Below are 24,857 nucleotides of genomic sequence, written 5' to 3'. Positions count from 1 at the left end.
ATTATACGCTACAATGCTCTCTTAAAAATGAAAAGTATTATAACAGGAATCTGAAGCCAATAAAAGCGATTGAAGATATTGATATCTTAATTAGTCTTTTGATGGAACAATTAAGAGGACATTTCTCTATGTTTGACACATCTCTCTCCAAAATTGTCAGTTGAGTACTGGCACATGTTCAATGGGAAAAGATCTGACGACAATGACTCAATCGGACCCATAGCTTCTTAACTCATGAGTAACTATTTGAATTAAGAAATCATCTTCAAAATGTAGATAATGCATCTCATACTTATGTTTCCACCTCTTTTGATTGTTGTTAATCTCCCAATGCATGAAACCTAATCTAAATGTCATTTACACAGCAAAATATCACAATGAACATGATTTTTAATCATGTTCCACCATCAAAAATATCACTGTATTAGTCCCTGACACAAGAAAGGTTAAACTCAAGAGACAATAAAAATACGGATTATTTATGAATACAATTCTGGTGCAAACTTTGATACACGGTATTAACACTGTGGGAACCAATGGACAATTCCTATTAACTTTTTATTTTTAATTTGTCAAATAAAATGTTTACAACTGCATTTGGCATTTAAAATAATTTTGCAACAGCTAAACATATATGGATTAAAAGCCCAAATGCTGTAATAGGTTTTGATTGCAATAGAACCAAATGCAAGCTGAACAGTGACTTTAAAAAAATGCTACTGGAAGTTGAGAGATTGTTTTGACTGTGGACAGGAATTAGAGTGAGCAGCCCTAACGAAAATGAAAAGATTTTGGTCCTAGCTCCTATATGTGAAAAGAAACGTATTGAACGGAACTTTGATGCTCTCAGGTGACAGCAAAGACAGCATACATTTCTGATGTTAACATGTAAAAATTACAGAATATGAAAAGAAAAAAAAATCTGATCTGACCATTCTTTTGACTGCAATAGTGAAACACTTTTCAGACCTAGCACCTAAATCCTTACTACATGCGTAGTGTAGTTTTGCACACATACAGTTTAAAAATGTGTAATTCGAGCATACATTTTATTTGACAAGTGACTCAAATGGCATTTACTCACGGAGGATGTCCTTTTTAGTAAAAGAGACTGTCTAGACAATGATAAAGTGACAGTGCTCAGTAATTTTGCTTAAACATACAGTGCTTAATTACTGCTGTCGAAAAAAAGCATTGCAATTGCCCCAAATCTAAAATTAAAAGCAAAATTAAAAACAAATATATAAATACAAGAAATTGCATTGATGGAGTAATTATGAGAAATGTTAAAGCAATGTTCAGTCTTCCAACTTTCCTTAGGTCTGGTTTCGTTAACTTCACTGGCATAGCCGAGCATGAAAATTAGGTATATGTATATACACACACACACACGCACATTTAAAAAAAATCCTTCTCATTGTCCTTATTCAGATCAAGTCTGTGGGTCAGAAGTCACTGAGGATGCTGATGTCAGCAAACTCCTTTCTGTAGCGGTGAGAGTAGAGACTCAACAGGAAAGCCCATTTCATGGACATAAAGCTCCACACACTGGACAAGTATAAGCTCTTCGGATCAGCTATATCTAGGAGGTCAAGAGGGGAAAAATGCATTAATGATCAGTAAATGAAATTGTAACTAATGATTTTATGGTAGTTTATACACCCTCTAAGGGAATAAAACATGTAAAACAAAAAAGAAAAAAACACCATGAAATGGCTCTAAGGCATAGGGAACACAGCAGCCGCTAGGCATGGTACCGCTATACCTAGTGCTGTGGGCTCCACACTAATGATGCCAAGGGCTCCTAGTAAAGGAGCATGAAATACCTTAATGGAAAAATCCATGTGCCATCACCTCTGTAGCACCTATGAACAATGGATTTGATGGTTTGCACTATGAACCCAATAATTTAGATTTGTACTACTAATGTATTATTAATATACTCAATGTATTTTCTTTTTACACCCACAAAAATGTATGTTGATTTTACATAACTATTAGTATGTACGGACCATTCATTACATGGTGTGTCCACAATCTGATACTCTTCCTCACTCAGATTAACAATAGAATATAATATAAAGAAAGTGCTCCCAGAGAACAAAGCAAAACATTGGCCACTTCCATGGTGACATTTTAGAATATACAACTATAAAAGCAGGACTGACGATATCCATGTAACGTTTAAGAACCTGACAGAAGAGTAAGTTTGTTGCCCTTTTCTCAAGGAACCAAGAACCAACTCTGTCTTTAGCTGTCACCTTTAGATACTTACGCTGTTTCTGAGATATGGCTACAGCGAGAAACGCAATAAATGCTATCAATGCCAGGATAAAGAAGAAAGCCCCGATAAAGAGGAAGAATCGTAGGCCCTTCAGCCATGTCCTCCAGAAGTCTTGAATGTACATGATGTGTGTGATGAGTGCCCATAGTGCCAAAACACCTGAGGGGAGGGAAAAAAAAGTTTTCAGATAAATAGAGCTTGACAGCGTGTGTACATGATGTAGTTTCGATTGATCAGCAGAAACCTGGTATATACCAAACATGAACCAACTCTTGCGAGTATTCACATGACCATCCGATTAACTCAACACAGAAATCTTAGAAATTTGTTACTAAAAAAACCAAAAAACAAAACAGCAGCTTTCTGGTATTGTGTGTACCAGCTCTGTGTTTCCATTAGATATATGCTTTACATCTATATTTTTCAATTTTACTATTTTTTCCTCTGAAGTGTTCAAATTGTTTTCTCTTTTAACAAAAAAAAAAAAACATTTAAATATTAATTATTCTTGCAGCAGATGCTTTGTAGGATTGGGCATTCAAAAATACCTAGGGAAATCATAATACAAAAAATTCTCTTGCAGCCTCACAGTTTAGTGAATATACCCTTTGGCGATTGTTGCCGGTTGCACCACTGTCCGCTAGCACAATACTGTTGAAGGGTTCTTTTTTTTTTTTTTTTTATTGCAGCTGCTTTGAGAGTCCATACTGCCCTCCTGCTTACAGTCTTCACACTCATAGCTGGGTAGAGACAGGTTCTACTTGCTAAATGCTCAGTTCAATCAGCTTTTACTTTAACAGGTAGTTTATTTTGGGCAAAGTCTCTCAAACAATTCAGCATCGTCAGATACCTCCTATAGCAAACCCAGAGTTTACATGAATTGCATATGTATTAATAACAGTGAATACACAAAGTCATTGTATAAAATACACCATACATACAGCTGCCATTTATGTTAAGTGAGCCTACACTTTGTGGGCTTCTTAAAAAAAGGCTTGCCAAGATCTACAAGATGTTGGCTTAGTTTTAACTATCAGAACTAATACATTTCGGAACATTTATTTTTTTTGCACAGTAATTCAGTCTTATAGACCGGTGACACAGAAAGTGCAGTGTCACGCTGCAACGAGCATCTTAATTTAAAGTCAAGAGGGAAGTAAAATACCTGCTCACATGCATTAACCAGACTTGTGTCACAGCAAGAAAGCAGAACATGATTAAGCAAAGAATATTTCCACCCAATCCTTAAAAATGGGTTGTATGAAATTGTAACCTAAATTGCCCTTTTCAATAACAGCTACATAAGAAAACTTAGTTGTGGCCTTCGGCTTTGTATAAAGGAAGAGTCTGTTTCACGCAGCCCACTAAACGCAGGGTAAGTACATGAAAGGGACACTCCAGCCATCATAAGCATTTTAATGCACATGACAGCTAAACGACATGGAGGAGATGTGTTCTGATGAATGCATCACCTGCCACGTGATACACTTTCTTCCAGTCAGCTCCTGGCTTGGCAGAGGCCTTGTTTGTCTGTTCATACCCCTGTGTGCATGCATGGAAAGAGCTTCCATCACTTCAAGCAGTGGCAAGAATCAGACTAAGGAGGAGGGCTGCTGAAGCAAGAAAAAAAAAAAAAAAAGGGGACTTACTAAGGTGCAGCTCCAGGACTAGCGCATACAATGCACTCGGTGGCCCATTTACCATGCCACTTCTGGGGGCTTTAAGCAACCAAGCAATGGCATGAAAGTGTTCCCAATTCAACCTGCCGGAAATTTTTATTTTATTAATAATTTGGTAGATCAACAAACAATACTATATTGAAAAAATTATTTTAATGACAAAATATATTATTCTTTTGGAAGACCCAAGATGTATGATAGATTTGGGAAGTGGCAGGGAAGTGGAAAGTCTCCTTGCGCAAACCATATGATGCCTGTCAAATCCGATTCTGCTGAGCCTGAAAATACTTTTTGTGCACAAAGACAAAAGCATGAGAATTGTTACGCCTTGTGTGACTCAGCTAGATCAGACCAAATCTGAAAGTGCAGTCACTGTGAGCGCTTGCAACCCTGGCTACAATCGCCACGTGTTTGTCACACAAGTCACAAGTCTAGTGAGCCGAGCCATGTGCATCTTTTTTGCTTTACTTCTACAAGTGAAGAATTTTTGGTCACTATAAAATTTAAACAAAAAAAAAAACAAACTATTGCTACAATAGTATGAACAGCGTTGAACACTTAAAGCCAAGTTCCAAATGTTCTTACAGTACTTTTGCTTCATTAAAGCAAGCAAAACATGCTGTTCAACAAATTTAGAGCAAGCTTTAGATACATATTACTTTTTACTAATGGATGGCATAAACCCTTGAAATAGTTTAAAAAAATAACAAACCCACCTGTAAGATGTTGCCATGATTTTTAGGGAATCCTTAATGGTCATGTGACATGAGCAGGCGCCGATGAGTTGTTGCCATAGAAACTAAAGCTATTGTATTTCTGTTTTATGTTTATCAATATAATAAGACTGGCATGGTAGCTCTAAGGGTCACTTATTAACAATTAATGTTTTTTCTAAGCGGTACATAACGGACTGGGGCTTGATAGAACAGCAATCCTGGGGCTTGATAGAACAGCCCAAGACCACCCAGATCACCAAATGCACCTCCTCTTTTGTCACATTACAGTAGAAATAAAATTCAAAGTCTGTTTATAAATGTCACGGCACATAGAACTAACAGTATCAAATGCCACTTGAATATAGAAATACGTCGCATACAATAGCTATACCAGCAGTCACATGTCCCAGATAAACAGTTCTAAAGCAGAAATAATCACAGTGTTAATACGGTGTTAACAATGATGAAGGTTATAGGAAAACTACCTTTATTTTGTTTGGCTCAAACACATGCTTTCGTTTCCATTTGTTTTTTCTTACTTGAGAATTTCCTTGGGTGTGGGGTTTTTTTTTTTTTTTTAATTAATTAGAAAAACTCTTTGGAGTTCAAAATGTAAATTCAAAAGATTGAGACGTTCAATAGTGTCCCCATCTTCTACATTAACAGTAAGCTTTATTTATTCTCATTAATATTATGCAAAGTGAGAACAATTAAATAAAACATTCTGTGTTGAAGACTGTGACTGTGGAAAGGCTTTGCAACACATGGCTATACTGAACGTCTGTCTCCCAGGGAAAAACTGGCCATGTTTGTGTGTCCAGCAGGCAAATCCTTAAGTGCCAGGATGCATGTCCTAACAGCCATGGAGTCCAGACACCAGAGATTATTATTTGTTTTATATAGCGCCAACAAATTCCGTAGCGCTGTACAATGGGTAGACAGGACATAAGTAGTATGTAACATAACAGATTGACTTACAGAGACAACAGATGAGGAGGGCCCTGCTCAAACAAGCTAGAGGGATTTAGGGTGTATTACACAATAGGTAAAAGGGCCATCGTAAGGGATGGACCAGCCACACTAATAAAAGTTTTGCATTAGAGGGACTAGGAGAGGTGAGATAAAGTAGGCAGAGTAAGAGATTTATAAATCTGGCTATTTTATGCACGACTTAGAGAAGTCTAAACAGGACTTGATAACTAAATAATGGCTGCTAATAAAGAGGTTGTGAAGCATATGCCAAACAGAAATTACATCCATAAACAATATTAAAGCACCACTGGCTTTCAAAGCCTGGCCTGTAAAATGATGTTGTTATCTCATACTGCTGCAGATCATGGGTAAGAAAGGCTTATTCTCGCCTACACAGCAGTAACCATAACCTGTCCATTTCAACATAATGGCCAAGAAAGTTATTCTTTCAGCCAATAAAAACAGCTGAGAATTGAGTCAACATAGAAAGAAAAAAGATGAAGTGTCATACTTTTTAAGGACCTCAGAGGTGCCTTCTTCAGATTATGCAAGCATTGAAAACAGATTTCTTCTCTTCTGTCTGTTAAAAAAAAATCTGTTCCCATAATATTCCTGGAATAACTTGGAGCTCCCAAAGTGGATTCTGCAAGAAACACAATCCCTCCCTCCTCAAGAATGTAAGCATTCGGCAAATATTGCGTGTGGGATGGGGGGGGGGAATATTGAGCAATAGCTGACCAAAGCACACAAAAAGTAGTTGAGAAAGGATTTTTTTTAATTTGTCCTTTATAAATATTGCATAACTGGGTAACTTCTTTAAATGAAAGGATCATTGCACAATTATTAAAGTGACAATGTTCATTTTGTTTGGAGGGGATTTAGCCATGTACATTAAAATTATTATGTATGTGCAGCACAATTTTTGGCACATCTGTGAACACGAGTAAGATATATTTGAAGTACCGTATTTGCTCAATTAAAAGACAAGGTTTTTTTGTTTTTTTTTTTAGAGCAAATGCTCTGAAAATTACCCCTGGTCTTATATTCGAGATAGTCTTATAAATCAGACCTCAAATAGAGGTCTGGCTACAAGACTAAGATCCAGATCCCCTTCTCTGGCAAACCCCCGCTGCTGCCGGGGCTTTTATGATGGAGCAACAGGGTGACATGGCCTTCCGGTGCGACACCATAGAAGCCCCGGCAGAAGTACCGGCCAGCAGCAGCGTAGGTTGTCTACACGCATCGTGCAAACGTTCACCGGCTGCCGGAGAGGAGGATCCCCCACAGCGCTGCAGAAGACCTGGATCCTCCTTTCTGCACACATCGTACAGACGTTCACCGACTGCCGGCACTTGACACCAGGGAGTCTGGAGTACGGGGGAAAAGACTAGGGATGCATCGGTAAGTCGGGGGGCAGAGTGGTTAATAGGGAGGAATAAGGCATATCATGGGGCAGAATGGCATATGGGGGGTATAAGGCATATCTGTGGGGCAGATGTGCAGAATGGGGGGTCAGGTTGTCAAATAAAAAGGAAATAAAAACAAAAAATGCATTTTTCTCAATCTTAATTTTTATTGAATATTTACAAGTAAAACTCTTAAATTCTGGCTTTTTTTCTTAAATTAATATTCAAATTTTGGGGGGTCATCTTATAATCAGGGCTGTGTTATAACTGAGCAAATACGGATATTCCCATTGATATTTTACATTTCTTAGTACACCTGGGTGACTAGGGACAGGAAATCATTCAACCGTGACTTCATGTTTCACAGGGGTATAAATATTAGGTAACACAAAGGCCAAATTCCCTTCACGTGTGCAGCAAAAGTTTGTTGAGCTTCAGAAAATGGGAACTGGCTATAAGAAAATTGCAAAGCATTGAAAATGCACCTGTATTGACTAAAAAGGTGCCAATAATTGTGCAACGCACATATTCAACACTTAATTTATTTTATGGATAAACCTGTGTTGTGTTAGCAATTATTTGATATCCATGAGAGCAGAGTATTGTTGTGTAAATTTTTGAGGAAATGATCAAAGGTTTAAACAAACAGTTTTTCACAGCATAATTTGCCAATATTAGTGGAGGGCACTGCATAAGGGATTTATCAAGTGGGGTGGGGGCTTTTAAAAGATAAAAGTACATACATTTTAATGTTTCCCTTGCCATACATATGGGGGGGGGGGTTAACCATCATGTAACAGGATACAGGGTTTGCTTTAAAAGAGACATTTAATTTCCCCGACAGGCCCTTAGAAGAAGAATGCACATTACTCAGTCAGTACTGAATTTGAAGTATATATCAAACAAGTAGTCAGATGATCACATCTCCTGGATGGCATATAGCTGGGGGTTGGGAATGTGGGGGATTCATGCATTTGCAAAACACCACTAAAACTAAAAGGACCACACAGCTGTCTTACGCATTAAAGTGCATATAATGGCTGGAGTGTCCCTTTCAGGAGCACGGATGGCTTTATTTGTCCCAACAATAAATAAAGAAAAATAATCCACAGGCAAAGCTTAAACTATAACTAAAACTATAGCAAAACTATTGAGAATTTAGTTATACATATTCCGCTGCACTGTACAATGTAGCTCCAGCTTCCCGGAGGGAAAAATAAGTCCAGACTCCAGAAAATCAAAGGGTTAAAGTAAAGTTGCAGCTTTCCTGGAAGAAAAAGCACTCCCTGCACCTTGATCTTCTGATATTATACAAAGAAGCAGTCACGCCAGTCTCTTGTGAAACAGATCTTTTTATTTCGGGGAAATCCAAGCGGTGAATCGGTGATAAACATTGCTCAAAACACTTTTCCAGCAGCTGCTAACAGGCTCATAATACAATCCCCTCACATTGGGTTCAGGATCAAAACGCAGCCGCGACGCTGCGTCACTGACATACTATCCTGCTTAATCGGACAATTCATGTCCCAGGTAACCTTGCTGAAGGAGCAGTAAATATACTACCTATCCGGATATAAGTTTGGCTGGGGTTGGGGGAAAGGGGCAAATGCTTATACATTGATAGGACAAAAAAAATCCTTCTGATCCCTGTATTAACAAACCGAGTGTTACCCAGCTGCCAGAGACTATAAACCCAAACCCAATTATTACAAATGGAAAATACGATATGTGGATTTTCTACGGCCTCTATATTGGTACCACTATTAAATACGAATGCGCTAAAGTTGTTCTATAATGGAGTTTTGAAAGAGTTTTACATAAATTTAGTGCACCAGAGGAATCAAAGAGAGCCTAAATAGTGATAGTTACATTAAGACACACACACACACACACACACACACACAATTAGAGATTAACACAAATCAGATGTTGTGACTCAATAAAATTTTCATAAAACAAAACCTTTGTAAAATATTTAATTAAAATGGCTAATATGCCAGTAAATCTGTATGGTGAAATAATTAACTAAATAATTTACTCATGTCGCTGTTATAGACCCACCTCTAACACTTCAAGTGCTAAATTATCCAAGGACCTTCTCATACATCTGCAGGAACTCCCACTACATTTTCTTATTACCATTATCAGATTAAAAAGGGTTTTGAAAATAGTGCTAATTTTTTTTATTTTTTTTTAAATCTGTTCTAGCTTTTTGCATAACAGTGTTTTTAGGCAGCTGGATATTAACTATTTGTGTGTGTTTTATGTCAGTTATCCGAGACCCATCTATTAGGAAAACACCCTTACTACTTATCATGAGACAGAACTCGGGTATCCCTGATCACTGTCACACTTTTCTCACGCTCCTGACCTCTCCAGGAACGGATGCCGAGATGCACAGGGATTGAAGTCTACTTCCCTTAGACCCTCTTACTATAGCACAAACACGGTACGGTAAAAACCACTGACTGCCTCTAGTTGCCAAACGCAAAGTTTCACCTCACACTGTCCTGCATCCTTTAGAACAGGACAATGTGACGACCCCCAAAGCTGACATCCCTGCAAAACCCCTGAGTTACTGATCACCTCTACTCCTTATATCTGTGGTCCCTATGATTGCAAAAGCAGTCTCTCCACTCAGACCCTCACAAGTGGTTACTCTAACAATTGTTCTATTTTTATGTTTCAGTAAAAAAATGTAACTTTGAACGAATACATTGTATAGAAGTCCTACCTGTTTTTGGTGCAACCATTTACTATAAACTACATTGCATTCTTCCCTTTGGGAGCATTTGGGAACTGCTCCAATTAGGTTGTAAGCTCTTTGGAGCAGGGCCCATCCCACCTGTTTCTGTAAGTCAAATATGTTATATACTAATGGTATGTTAGGGTTACATATTCACAAGACACCCTGAAGTTCCTTCTCTTGGTCCAGGAGCATTTTTTTTTTTAAATGGTGTTTCTCCTTTCCTGGATTTAGGGACATTTTTCCAAATTTCTTTTGAGGTCTCTACCTCCATGAGTTTGGGGACATTTTTTTCACCGTGTGTCTCAGTTTAGTGATTATATCTAGCGGTAAGAGGATGGCGTAAAGGGTAGAGCTGGGGTCCAGTTAGTACATAGCGATAGTTTTAGGTTAAAGTTATATAATGTTAGCGATTGACTGACTATTGATCAGTGAGACGATCAATGATCAATGACTTAAAGGGTCATTAATCAGTCATCGGATAGCATTTGATTAGTGTAAATTGTAAAAAAAAAAATAGAAAATAAAAATGAATTGTTATGACTTGTACATGACACTGATATTAATTGATGAGACTGGTCAATAATCAGTGATCTAACCAGGTCATAGTTAAAAGAAAAATAAATAGTAATGTGTGTTTTTTGTAACTAGGACGATCCTCTCTATCTCTCCATGACAGCTGTCACTGATGGGAGGGAGAGGGGTCAGATAATCCTGATCAATCATATTGATCAGGAGTAATCTGATCATCATTGTTCTTAGTCTGTCAATTCTAGTCTTGTCATACTCCTTGAATATATGTATTGTATGAAATCGCTGCATAAATTGTTGGTGCTTTTTAATTAAAAATAATCATTGGCTCTGCAGTTTCAATATGCAATATCACCACATGCAGCTGTAAATTTAGTTTCTATTTTGGTGTTTTGTTTTTTTTAACAAAGCAAAACTGCTGCCTATGAAAAGTCTTTTTTTTTTTTTTTACAGAAAAAAGGGAGAAAAGGTGGGCAAAAAGAAAAGTTCTTAAAACCCAGATGCACCTCTGCTGCAGCAATATTTCAGTGAGATTTCTCAATCACTTATGTAATATACAGGGCCAACTCACCCCTACTCGCAGGATACTTCTGCCATTGTAGGCCCTTCATAACAAATAATATGAGAGAGTTAAAACCACCTACCACTTTATTAAATAGACCCCAATGCGCTCTCTCCTCAAAAGCAGACTTTGTACCCAGTAAGTAACATTTAAAAAGGGACCACTCTGCATGTGCTGGCATGCGTGTCCTCTTAAAGTACTGAAATGTGTATTCGTGACTTAAAAAATGCCAACTTTCTGAAGATGCTGTATCTCCAAAGCGGCACTGTTTATACCCTTTCTTTTCTCTGCAGTTTATGCCAGTTTTGGCACCTAACAGCAACAAATCATTCACAAAAAGTGCATTCTCACAGGGGGTCCCACTAGACACCCCAGTACTCTCTCGTGAGCCAAGGGTGGAGCTGGCTGAAGAGAAGTTTGACAGAACACAAATCCTGAATGGCAAATAGCTAGGGCTTGGGACAGACAGAAACTGTATAGAAGGGGATTACAATTAATCTATCTATGCATTTGCATGAAAAAAACAGTTTATGTAAAGATTAAACTAATTTATTATTAAAGTGCATATGCGTTCTTGTGTACTTTCCCAGTGGAACATTAATCACAGTCTCTCTGGAAGATTAAAGGGCAAAGGCAGAAAGTTTTACCAAGAGATGCAAAACTTGGTTATCCCAAAAAACCCATAATGAAAGCATTGGGATTTGTTTAAATTCACCCTAGTGATTGAACAGTGTTTTATTGGGGTCCATCCCAGCCTTTCTTGGAAGACTAATTTGCCTGGGGTGGCTCTTCATAATTATAAGCCGTAACATTACTATGGAATCTGCTGGTGCCATACAAATGAATGTAAAGTTCAAACCACAACTCTCATGCCAAGGCATGCTTTTTTATGAGAAAGATTAAATGACACAATACTTTTAGGGTGTTATTTTATTGTGCTAAGTTTACAAGCAGTTTTGGGCAGTACTAGTAATCATTAAAATGTACGCTGAGATTACTCCTTTAACTTAACAGAGCATTTCATTCTCTTGAGATTTTAGCAGACAGAACAAGAAATACCGTCACAGAGCTAGAATCAAATACCATAGAAAAAATAATTGCCAAATCTCGATTGATTTCAATTCATTCAAAAACATCAGTTAGAAACACAGAACTTGATGGAAGATCAGAACCATTTGGCCCATATAGTCTGCCCATTTTTTCTTATGGGAAGACTTAAACCTTAATTAGTCCTCAATCTTTATGCCTATCTCATGCACATTTAAACTGCCTTACTGTTTTAGCCTCTACCACATCTGCTGAGAGACTGTCGCATTTATACACCACTCTCATGGTAAAGCAAAACTTCCTTACATTGTATCCAAGTCTTTGGACCTCTATTTTCAGATTATGACCTTATATTCTGACATTTCTCTCCACATTATACTGAGAGAACTTTAATGTTGAGTAGGGTAGTTTGGAGTAGCCGTATTAATCCAGTGTATAAGAATGCAAAAAAAAATAAAAAAAAAATGTTGCAGAATCTTGTAATACCTTTTTATTGGACTAAATGTATTTAAAATAATAGACGAGCTTTCCGGGAAATGCTTTTAACTTGATTAAGGGAGGACTCCCGAAAGCTTGTCTATTATTTTAAATACAGTTAGTCCAACAAAAAGGTATTACAAGATTCTGCAACATTCAGGTTTTTTTTGCATGTTGTGTAGGTTAAACCAGCGCCTACATAAGCCTGTAACTTACTTGCTTACTTTATAAGTGGGGCATGAGTGACATTCACAATATTGCTTTAATTTGCCTAGCTTCTTTAGTGCCAGTCTTTGCACCAGCAACAATACCCCTAGAATGTTAAACAGATATTATAAAAACAAGCAACTTTGTATAGGAATCAATTAGATGTACTTCCAGGATGCGTGTATTATATACACATATCACAGGGTGATTTCTTGCACTACAGTCTTACTATCTTGTGTGTCATAAAATACTTTACAGCTGCACTTATTCGGTTATCAGGCGCCCATAAGCCCCATAGTTTTTCACAGCAAAAAAAAAAAGGTTAACAACCGTTGTTTAACGTTAAGTATTTGTTAATACCAAATACTTTACATGTGCTGTTTAGCAACATGTGAAACTTAAATAAGATCAAGCTTGGCATCTAATAGTATTGCAAAAAAAGGTACATTTTGTGACACAAATCTCTCTCCAGACATAAATTTGTTCACAGATACACACCAAAAAATGCTATATATATATATATATATATATATATATATATATATAATATAATATATTAGTACACACACTAAGTAAGGCTGTACATGGGCACAGGGTCTGCTTGCTCTCTGTTTACACACAGCCACTTACTTATCAATATCGTCTCTCCCCATGTGTTGAATAGTTCACCCCACCGCTACTTCTTCCACCATCTTTCTGCCCCTCTTATTGATATCCACCCCCACCACAGCACCATAAACACCTAAACATACTGAGCGCTAGAGATTTTATATATACATATATATATATATATATATAATCTATATATCATCACCGGTCCTCTGTGGATGACGTAAGAATGTTTACTCGCCATCATAGCACACCTGCAAGTAATCATGTAACAGGTTAACACTGGCCTTTACCTGATAAACCCCCCATAGCCGCAGTCCATGGCTGCACGAAAGCGATATTCCACACCAGGAAGGCAGACAAGCCGAAAATGGTCCCCATGGCTGCATAAGCGACGCGAATCCAGAGCCTTGTAGTGACCGCCATGGTGAAACCCAACCAAACCGGAGGACTGTGAAAAACATACACCCGCCCAACCAGTCACGAAGTCGGTTTACAAGTCTGCCAGCTATGCTCGGGCAGACCAATCAGCGCACGCATAGTGGGATGGGCTACAAGGCGCAGCCAATAAGCGATCGCAAAACGCTGACCTCAAGAATAACGACCGCCATACTTCTGTTACTAAGCGAGAGCCTGTACGCGTCGGGCAGGCTGGTGTCAGGGTGGGCGAGTGTAAGGGACAACCTGTATCTCTGAGCTGTAGATACAGCGACACGTGATTTATATGAGGAGAAGTTTATCTTTGGCTGTTGAGGGAGAAAATGTATAAATTAATTATTTAATGGTGAATTCCTTATATGTTTTGGCCAGAGATTGGGGAAGCTCAGCATTAGGCGTTAAATTGTTCAACGGGCAAAGTCTGAGGTAACACTGCAGGGCTGTAAATTCCTTCAGAGGTAGTAGGGCATTTTTCATCATTTACTCAACCCACACAAGTTTTATATATTGTTTTGACAAGTAGGACTTTCTGTTGATACCATTATTTTGATCGTATCATACCACTTATTCTTTTAAAAAAAAAACAAAAAACTTTTTCTGACTTTTACTTGAAAAATTGTTTAGTAATCTACAAAAGCTAGTGAAAACTTTGTCTTCATTTTAGAAATGTTTTTTTTATAGGGATGCACCGAAATTAAAATTTAGGCTGCACTTGGCTAAAACTGAAAGTTACTCCCCACCCCACCACCACTTATATATACCGTATTTGCCCGAATATAGGCCGCACCTTTCCCCCCCACTTTAAAGTGGGGGTGCGGCCTATATTCGGGGTCTAGCGCCCAACGCCCGGGACATGCAGTTCCCGGGCGCTGGGCAGACAGCAGGGTTAGGATACAGATCCCCCGCAGCGGTGCAGGGGACCTGCATCCTACTCTGATACGCTGTGACAGCCTGCCCTGCCAGCACTTTCCATGGGGGGAGTGCTGGCACGGGAGGTTGTCTAATGCGCGTAAACAGCCTCCGCTGCCGCCATGTCTACGCGATGTGCTTTAACAATCTTCCTTGCCGGTACTTCCCACGGCGGAAGTGTCGGCACCGGAAGTTGAATACGCATTATTCGTAGATGTCCCCCGCAAGACCCTGTGGAGTCTGCACCGGTAAGTCTGGCAGGGGGGGTAGAGTGTCAGCATATCTCGGGGGGGGGGCAGAATTTTTTTTCTTTAAAAACACCTAACTTTTTGGGTGCCGCCTATATTCGAGCCAATATGGTATATATCTGTCCCTCAGGGCTTGACAAATCCCAGGTCGCCATGGCGACTGAGAATTTTGTCTTGGTGCCTAGGTCAGGGGCATCCAACGTGCGGCCTGCCGGACTTCAATGTGCCTAATAAAATTAAAGCAGCCAGCGTGCACACGCGGCGGTCATACCACCTCACCTCGCAGCCACACCATGTGAACCGGATGGGCTGGCAGACCAATGTTCACATGGTACGGCTGCAAGGTGAGGTGGCACACCGTGCTGCTGAGTGGCGGTGCCTCAGTGAGTGGGGGGGATTCCCTTGGGACATCTTTAATTTTTGTCGTTGAAAATAAAATTTTGTTAGTTTAACAAAAAATCCTGGCTCCTAACTTTTTTAACTGGCTCCTAGATTCAAAACAAATTTGTCAAGACATGATATATATATTTGCCATCAGAAATCACACTATCGTGCGAAGGCAACCAGTACATACTGGAATTTGGGTTTGCCTGGGCATGATAGAAGTGTGATTGCTGTTGGCTATAGAGGACTTCGTAACGCTAAGACCTTTCCTTGCTCCAGAAAAGGAAACAAACAAATTCAAAGATCCTCTCCATGGAGCAGTCTTCTGTAGGTGTAAGCTCAAACATCTGCATACATCCAAGCAATGGAGCCGGTGTTCCTTGTTATTCATAGGTCGAGGACAAAAGACTGGAAGGACAATATCTTGATAGAGATGAAAAGGTGACATGACCTTAGGAAGAAACTCTGGAGGAGTACACAAAACTTACCCTATCCTCAAAAATTTGAAGCTAAAGATTTAACATGGAGAGAGACTGGATCTCGGCTGTTCTTCTAGCTGATGTTAAAGCTATTAACAGGACCAATTCCAGGTGAAAAAACTTGATCGGGATGTCTTTGAGGGGCTCGGAAGCAGGCGGCTAAGCTAGATAAGACCAAACTCAGGTCCCAGGAGGGCACCAGAGGCCTCTTGAATTCACGAACTCTAGAGATGGATTTCATGAAATGAGAAATCCAAGGGTGCAGAGCTAACTGTTTGTTTGATAGAGCGCTAAGTGCTTCCGCACAGGGCCGGACTGGCCCACCGGGATACCGGGAAATTTCCCGGTGGGCCGGCAGATTCGTAGGACGGGCGGCTGCCCGACATCTAATCTAAACGGCCGGCGCTACTTCAATTCTTTTTTTATTAAAGTATTAAAGCAGCGCCGGCCGGCGGCATCAGCACTCAGCGGCCGTGTGCGATGGCCGCCTACTGATGGGAGCAGCGTGAGGGGTGAAAGCCCCGCCCCCTCGCACGGACCTTTCACCCCTCATGTTGCTCCCATCACTATGCGGCCATCAGATTAATGGAAATTTAATCGAAACGGCCGATGCGTGCTGACACCGCCGGCCGGAGCTACTTTAATACTTTTTTTATTTTACTTTATATGGCAAGCCGATCCGGCATATTCAATTTAAAAAAAAAAAGAATTAAAGTAGCTCCGGCCGGCGGTGTCAGCACGCATCGGCTGTTTCGATTAAATTTCCATTAATCTGATGGCCGCATATTGATGGGAGGAGCGTGAGGGGTGAAAGCTCCGCCCCCTCACACTCAGACTGCTGGAGCACCGGATGTCCTGTCACTGACATCCTGTCAACATAGAAAACGGCGGCCTGCAGCTACCAGAGGACGGAGGCCAGGATGAAAAAGCCCCAAAGTGGAAGAAGTAGAAGGTAAATAAACAAATTTATTTTTTTTAACAAACTGTATAATATTTTTTTATATAAAAGCCTTATGCCCCCCCATATGCCACTCTGCCTCCCTTATATGCCACTCTCCTTCCAGAAATGCCTTATACCCCTATATGCCACTGTGTTCCATGATATGCCTTTTAACCCCCTAAATGCCAGAGTGGCATATAGGGGTACAAGGCATTTCTGGAGGCAAAGTGGCATATAGGAGGTTAAAATGCATATCATGGGGCAGAGTGGCATATAGGAGGGTATAAGGCTTTTCTGGAGTGCCCCATGGTATGCCTTTTAACCCCCTATATGCCACTCTGCCTCTATAAATGCCTTTTAACCCCCTATATGGCAGAGTGGCATATAGGGGGTATAAGGCATTTCTGGAGGCAGAGGGGCATATAGGGAGTTAAAAGGGGGCAGAGTGGCAAGCCTGGGGCAGATGTCTGGCATTCCACCAGAATTGATCTGTGTTTGTTTTCTGGATGTACCCTGCAATACGAAAAGACATCAGATTCTACTAACTTAATCAGGTTCTATTAACTTAAGTAATTGAAAGCTCCTTGACATGGGGCTCTGTGCAAAAGAAAATAAAAAGGGGGTAGAAGGGGCTGTTGGCAGGTTGGCAAATAAAAGGAAATAAAAACAAAAACAAAAAATGTCTCAATCTAAAAATGTTTGCAGTAGTAAATGTTTTGATTCATTTATTAGGGCTTTTTAACAGTTTTGCTTTCTGGTATTTTAATATCATTACATAAGTTATGGTGGGTAAAAGGTGATGGAAACCCTTCCACTTAAATTTAAGGGGTAGTAGAAGTATTATTAAACACTCATCTACAGACACCAGACAAGCCAGAAGGCTTGCTTTTCCCTCAGAAATCTCATGGTGCTTTCACAACCACAAGGGATTCTGGGTAGGCACATGCAAATAAGGTTAACAATTATCACCTTTGCCTCTATATCCACTTTATACATGGATCCCTTGAAAGTAATTGCCCGTTGTACAAGACAGCCTTTAGACAAAACTCAGGAAGAGGTACAATAGCCAGATCACCACTCATGGACAGCTGTTTCGTCCTTCATGGGACTCGTCAGCATGAGGTTGTGATACTGGCTTAGTAGTTGAGGCTTGGGGTAGCTAAGAAATATCATTACATAAGTTATGGTGGGTAAAAGGTGATGGAAACCCTTCCACTTAAATTTAAGGGGTAGTAGAAGTATTATTAAACACTCATCTACAGACACCAGACAAGCCAGAAGGCTTGCTTTTCCCTAAGCCACTATCACAACCTCATGCTGACGAGTCCCATGAAGGACGAAACAGCTGTCCATGAGTGGTGATCTGGCTATTGTACCTCTTCCTGAGTTTTGTCTAAAGGCTGTTTTGTACAGCGGGCAATTACTTTCAAGGGATCCATGTATAAAGTGGATATAGAGGCAAAGGTGATAATTGTTAACCTTATTTGCATGTGCCTACCCAGAATCCCTTGTGGTTGTGAAAGCACCATGAGATTTCTGAGGGAAAAGCAAGCCTTCTGGCTTGTCTGGTGTCTGTAGATGAGTGTTTAATAATACTTCTACTACCCCTGGTATTTTAATACAAATAATATGATAAAAAGAATGTTTTATAGTTATTTGTACGGCAAATAGTGTGACTCGGGTATGTATAAGGGGTGCGTGTGGGTATAAGAGCTCAATCGCGAGATAAACTATATGGGGCTGCTCTCCAAATGTTTCCAGGGCTGCTTTTCAGTCCCAGTCCGGCCCTGCTTCCGCATGGACCTTCAGGGTGGCTGGAGACAGACCTTCATGAAAACCCAACTTGTTGGAAATCTAGGACGTTGCTGATGGAGACATTATCCCACTGGAGCTGCCTGTTAGCCCACCAGGAGGAGAAGGACTTGCAGATCTTCTCATACCAGATATTGGTAACCTGCTTCCGGCTCTTCATCAGGGAAGATGGCGGCTGAAAACCCTGAATTAATATCTCTTTCTCAGGAGCCATGCTGACAATCTAAGTAAGTGGGATTTGGGTGGAGTACAGGGCCTTGATGGAGCAGGTCCGGCTTGTTCTCCAACTTTGGAGGCTCTATGGACAGATGCATTAACTCTGGGTACCAAATCCTTTTGGGCCAGTTGGGAGCTATCAGGATCACCCGACATCTGTTTCAGAAAACCCTGGTGATGAGAGGTAGAGGGGAAAAGATGTAACCCAAATTGAAGTCCCAAGTCTGAGAAAAGGCATCCTGCACAAGGATCGGACCGGAGAGAGGGAAGCAAAAACGCTTGCCCGCTACCCAAAATGGGAAGGAAGCGCAGGGGAAAATGAGCTCTCCCAAGAGCTCAATAATAATAATAAAAAAACTGGGGATGACCGCACCTACCGAGAAAAGGGCAGGCAAGAACTGTGGGTAAGGGGGAGGTTCTGGGGGTTTTATTCTTTCCTGCCCTATTCGGATAGGCGGAGCCATCTCCTGTGCTACCGGGAGTGACAAGGGAAATTGTAAAATGCTACTTGTTGTTATTGCCCAATAAGTTGCAGAAAAAAAACACTGGGTCTTTCTAAACTCAAGATAAATAGTAGAATCTATTTAGCAGTTTTTTTCATTAGTTTTTGCAGATGCGTAAAAGATTTTTCAAGTAAGTCAGAAAAAGTCCTCTTTTCTCAGTTTTTTTTTATAGTAAAGATACAATCAAAATAATGATATCTAAAGAAAACCCTTCTTGTCCCGAAAAAACGCAATATATAACTTGTGTGGGTTCGGTAAATGGGGAAAGAAGAAAATTACAGCTAAACACGAGCACCGCAGAAATGTTAAAACAGCCATTGTCACGAAGGGTAAAAAAAAAATTAGCCATTGTCACGAAGGGGTTGATTGCAGCCAGCAGGGGAGGGGTGGTCAGAAATCTCAGCATTTCTTGCAGGTCCTGTGTAGTTGCCAAGCCCATTACCAAGGAGCACATAAACAACAACAGGTCAACTGTGTCACCAATCTGTTACCATGTTTTTCCTGCTATTTGTACCCAACACCTATACACACAGGTGGTATAAAAGAAAAGGATTCGCAGGGACCTTTGCATTTGATACTGGAGACCTTGGTACAATGGACAAAATAGTGCAGGACAGTGGACACAAAGCAAAGAGTAGCATTATGTGTGCATGTGGTATGAGCCTAAGCTCGGTTACTGCTGAGCCACAAAAACTTGATTACAAGCCATATAAATAAGTTGTTTTTTATACTATGAAATATTAGATTCAAACAAGCATTACTATGTTTTTCCTACCCAACATATGCATAGAGAATAGCATTATTTTTTACTTGACTGTTCAGTTGGTTTATTTTATGCTAAACTTTTTGTTTTGTCTTTTTTTTTTTTACTCATAAATAAGTAGAAGTTTCCAACAGGGACACTGAATATCCAAATATTTGTAAGCAGTTCCACCTATTTTGTGTTGATCTTATCCCTATTGTGCAGAAGCATTTTCCCTCATTGTATATGAAGCAGACTTAACATATTCATTAGTATTGGAAGCCTTGTAATTGTGCACAATATTTTGTTTTCAAGTCTATTCAATAAAAAGGTGATTTGTAACATTTTGACTGATATTCATTATGAAATAGTGAGCCTCTGTCACTGGAAAGGTAAGCCAATGCCTCCCAATGAGGTTTATGTGGAAATTTTTTTAAGTGCATATGATGTCTAAAGTCCTTCCAAACTCATTTCTTAGATAATAGATCCCAATATGAAGTCAGTTTAAAAAAAAAAATAGTGGTCAGCGTTAGTCAACCCTTGAAGCTGTTAACACAGTGTTGATAAAGAAACATTGACAGCTATTTTATAATTAACCCCTTAAGGACCAGGCTTTTTTCTTGTCCCCTCCCTCTTTTTGTACCCTTCATGACAATGGCTGTTCACATTTTTGTGGTGCTTGCGTTTAGCTTCTTTCTCGTTTAGTGTACCCACACTAAGTTATATATTCAAGATAAGAAGGGCTTTTACCATTATTTTCCTGCCATACAGTGGCAGTACGACTGGGTAGTGTTCTCTTCCTAGTGGACAAGAAGCTAAAAGGATTTAAAGGGTTAAGGCACGGAGAACTCCTCCCACTTATTCATAAAACCCAGCTTCCCCTGAACAGCCCCAGTAAGTAACAAGAACACACAACTGCTTGCAAAAATTATTTATTAGATACAAAAGGTAGGGAAATCCGTACTGCCACTGTATTAAGGAAAAAGGAATTTACGGTGAGTAAAAAATTTCCATTTTTCCTGCCATACAATGGCAGCACGACTGGGATATAACAAGTTCCCGAAAGAAAGGGAGGGCAACAAAATCCTCAGGAAACAACAGCTTGGAGCACCTTTGAGGCTGACCAAATTTGCTCCCATCAAACCATATATTTTACTAGATACTCCAGGGTTTTTACTATGCTGGTATTTGTACTTTCCATGCACTAATGGTACCACCAGTCTTTGTCAAAGCTTTATGATAGTAAGTTTTTTCACACAAATTGTACAGGTATACATTTACAGCACCTGGTATATGTCACTTCCAAACACTCCAATATGTGTTCAGTAACAGTTCTCCTGAGTACAGCAATACCACCCATACATATGTTTGTGGTAGTTATTCATTTACACAAAAAATACTACCACAAACTTTGACAAAGGCTGGTGGTAATATGAGTGTATTGGTGATGTTTAAATGCCACGATTTGGTTGCCCAGAAAATAAGTGACTGCAGAAAAAAACAGCAATATCCCCCAAGTTTAGCTGCCCCAATTCACATTACCCCATATTTTTTCCTATAACAGTAGTAAACAAAGTGTCCCCCCCCCCCATTTTATTTTAGGTAACTGGGCAGTACTGTTTTTATGAGAAGGGTATTTTTATTCCATGTGTCGACGGGTCAGGGCTGTTTTGGTGGTGAAAGGGGGACCTACGTAATATTAGGCAGGTGGTCATAATGTAATGGCTGATCGGTGTATATACAGTATTAATGTAAATATATGCATTTTTTACTTTTACAGTGAGGGGAACCCTATCGGGAGCTCTCTGATCGCTGTTTAGCCCTGTGACAACTCTGTCATAGGACTGCAGCATACATTGTGCTATCAGTCAATGACTTAGTGGCATTGGACCTGATCAGGGTCTCTACAGAGTGATTAGATTTGAACCCCTATTCAATGTAACGGCACTCTATTACACTACCGTTATATTTGATCTGACAGCTTGGGGGCCACAAATTTTTGTTCCTGGGTGTCATGGGGGACTAGGGATGCCAAAACCCTATTACCACCATACTGTGGTCTCCTTCAATACCTATTTAACAACTTAACACGCCTATATTACATAATATGTTCTCAAAAACAGGGCCAAGATGACCCTAAGAACGTATATGTATGTCTAAAGACAGCCTGGACTCTCCCCTGTTAGGAGGTGCCTGCTCCCCATGGGCACTCTTAAACTGTTACTGTGTGAATCTCCAATCACGCAATCAGACATTCCCTTCTGGTAGATGTTAATGCTGACACCTGGCTGAATGTCTCAAGAGAACAGAACTAACCTGTTCTGTCCTGATATTGCTGGGATCTCTGATTGCTCCTCAGCTGGCCATTCACACACATTGCGATCAGCAATTAAAGGCTATGAAGCCCTGCTTTCTGATCTGATCTGCTTTCTGATCACAGTGTGATTTGTGCAAGGGCGATCAGAGTGAGAACTTGGGGGGGGGTTGGGGGGTACCCTTTTTCCAAAGATAAAAAGGAAATATAATTAAAACAGGAAAATAGAAAATATAGGGTGCCTAGTAATGTCACCATGACATCAGTGATGCACCCAAGAGCAGCTCTATCGGTATTGCACTGGGAAGAGTACAAAATTTATATACATGCGTACATACTATATACGGTAATATGTAAGGGTTGACGTGGCCCTCTAGAACATAAGAGAACATTATATGTTGGATATTTCAGGAAACATTCCCAAACCTAAATTGGGTTATAATTAAGCAGTAGTACCATGTGGAGAAAACTTAAAATAGTTTTTTAGGGGTTTTGAAATATTAACATATTAATAATTATGTTTTATGTATTTCTGGGATTTCAAAAGAATGCCATATCATAAAAAACAATGCCTAATTTGTGTGGGTACAGTAAATATGGAAAAGGGGAATCATTGTTTAACAAATATGACAAAAAAAGATTAAGCCAGACTGACAAAGGTTCTAAACGCAGGTTCAGAGCTGCAGTTCATTATTCCTTTATTACTTGTGGTTGCATCTGGGGAAACTTTGTGATCATGGGAACATTATGGGTCTTATCAAATACCAAAACAATGGCAAAGCGCCCCTACTGTACCAGCCCCTGAAAATGCCACATAAGAATGTTATGTTGGATGTGAAGAGACAGTGCCAAATCACTAGCTTTAATCTTTAGTAATCTAATGGTTCAAATTAGAGGTTATAAATATGTATATATTTGGAATTAACAATCTGATTCACAGTAAGGTATGCTTAAGGGTAGAATAGTTGCTTTATTATTACTAGATCTGGAGAAACTCAGACCAATATACGATTTCAAAAATCTGAAATGACAAAAAAATAATTAACACTAAATAACCACATTTGATATATATATTTTTTTTATTTTCTTTTTTAACCCCTTCGCGACCTTTGCCGGTTCAGGACCGTCATAACAAGAAGGTCACTAAATGACCTTTGACGGTCCTGAACCGTCAAAAAATTAAATAAGCTTAGAAAGTGATCAAGGATCACTTTCTTCGCTTAAACGGCCTTGCTGCAATGCCTCGATGTCGAGGCATTCAGCAAGGCCGAGATCGGCATCGGGGGCCATGTCTGGCCCCTCCCCGGGGCGTCAACAGCCGCCATACATTGTATGGTGGCGGACGCCCGTTTTAAAAGTGTTTAGGAGGCGATCAACGATCGCCTCCTAAACTTAAATGGTGTCGCTGGAATGCCTCGATCAGGAGGCATCCAGCGACACCAAACACTTACCTCTGGGTGGGCTGTGACGGTGATCTTCGCCATCAAGCAAGATGGCGGCGGCCCGGGAAATAAAACAATAAAGACGAAAAAGTTCGCTAGAGGGTCTCCAGACCCTCTAGAGAACTGGCTCCACTTGCTGGTTGAATACAGGTACTGCATTCAACCATGCAAGTCAATGGAGCCCAGCTTTCTAATCACTATGTGATTAGTAAAATATTCAATAAAAATAAATAAAAAAATTTTTAAAAAAAATGTGCTAACATTTAAAAATAATTATGCAGTGATGTCACTAGATGAACCATCCAGTACCAGCAAAATGTGTAAAAAAAAATATAAAAAAAGTATTAAAAAAATTAAATTAAATTAAAAAATAAAGTTTATTATTTTGAGCAAGTGCTAAAATTTCTTAAAAATCTCAACAAAGAGTTAAAATAAAAGCACTTCAAATACCCAAGGGGTGTCTAATATATAAAAAAAATGGCTGATGGGGTAAATTGGAGTGGCCTAGCTCAAAGATAGGGCATAGGTACAGACTGACCAAAATGGCGAAAAAAAGCGCACTTCCCAAATGTGGCATTTTAAATCTGAAACAACCCGACAAACCCATGCATGTCGGGTATCACTGCACTCAGGAGATGTTCCTGAACACACATTGGCGTGTTGTTTGACAGTGGCATATACCAGGACCTGTATATCTATAACTAAAGTACAATTTGTGTGAAAAAAAAATAAAAAAAATTACTATTACAAAGTTTGACAAAGTGTAGTTGTATAATTGGTGCATGGAAAGGGTTAAAATAACAGCATTTGGAATACCCTGGGGTGTCTAGTTTTCAAAAATATATGGTTTGAATGGGTTAAATTGAGTTAACCGGCTTCAAAGATGTTCCAAAGAGGAGATGGAGGCAGACTGACCAGATTTGTTAAAAAAGATTTGGAAATCATAAAATGCTGCTTGTACTTATTGCCCTATAACTTATAAAAAACAGCAAAAAAACATAAAAACATTGGGTATTTCTAAACTCAGGACAAGTAGTAGAATCTATTTAGCTAGTTTTTTTACTTGCTTTTTTAGGTGAGTAAAAGATTTTTCAAATAAAAGTCATAAAATGTGTTTTTTTTTCAATTTTTCACCATGTTTTTTTAATTTTTTTTATAGTAAATAAGATGATACGATCAAAATAATGGTATCTG

The 24,857-nt window shown here is 39.5% G+C and overlaps 1 protein-coding gene across 1 annotated transcript; it reads right to left on the bottom strand.

Annotated features, from left to right (window-relative positions):
* Nucleotides 1-1,445: 1,445 nt before the first annotated feature.
* Nucleotides 1,446-13,662, bottom strand: LOC149285276 (heme transporter hrg1-A). Its single transcript, XM_089495659.1, has 3 exons — nucleotides 13,530-13,662; nucleotides 2,276-2,443; nucleotides 1,446-1,582 (listed from the first exon to the last, which is right to left on the bottom strand). Exons 1-3 carry the CDS (start codon nucleotides 13,660-13,662, stop codon nucleotides 1,446-1,448), a joined length of 438 nt encoding a protein of 145 aa, XP_089351785.1.
* Nucleotides 13,663-24,857: the final 11,195 nt, after the last annotated feature.

The sequence above is a fragment of the Sceloporus occidentalis genome, unplaced genomic scaffold (assembly GCF_023333645.1).
Source record: "Sceloporus occidentalis isolate IW3139 unplaced genomic scaffold, rSceOcc1.0.p SCAF_82, whole genome shotgun sequence".
Lineage (NCBI taxonomy): Eukaryota > Metazoa > Chordata > Lepidosauria > Squamata > Phrynosomatidae > Sceloporus > Sceloporus occidentalis.
This window is presented reverse-complemented; position numbering and strand designations above follow the sequence as displayed.

Bases quoted from the DNA above. Each gene is read 5' to 3' on its own strand.
- LOC149285276 (XM_089495659.1), bottom strand. From the start codon at position 13,662: ATGGCGGTCACTACAAGGCTCTGGATTCGCGTCGCTTATGCAGCCATG. The intron at 2,444-13,529 runs GTAAAGGCCAGT...CCCTCCCCTCAG, and splicing joins GGCTATGGGGGGTTTATCAG to GTGTTTTGGCACTATGGGCA. The intron at 1,583-2,275 runs GTAAGTATCTAA...TTGACCTCCTAG, and splicing joins AGCCATATCTCAGAAACAGC to ATATAGCTGATCCGAAGAGC.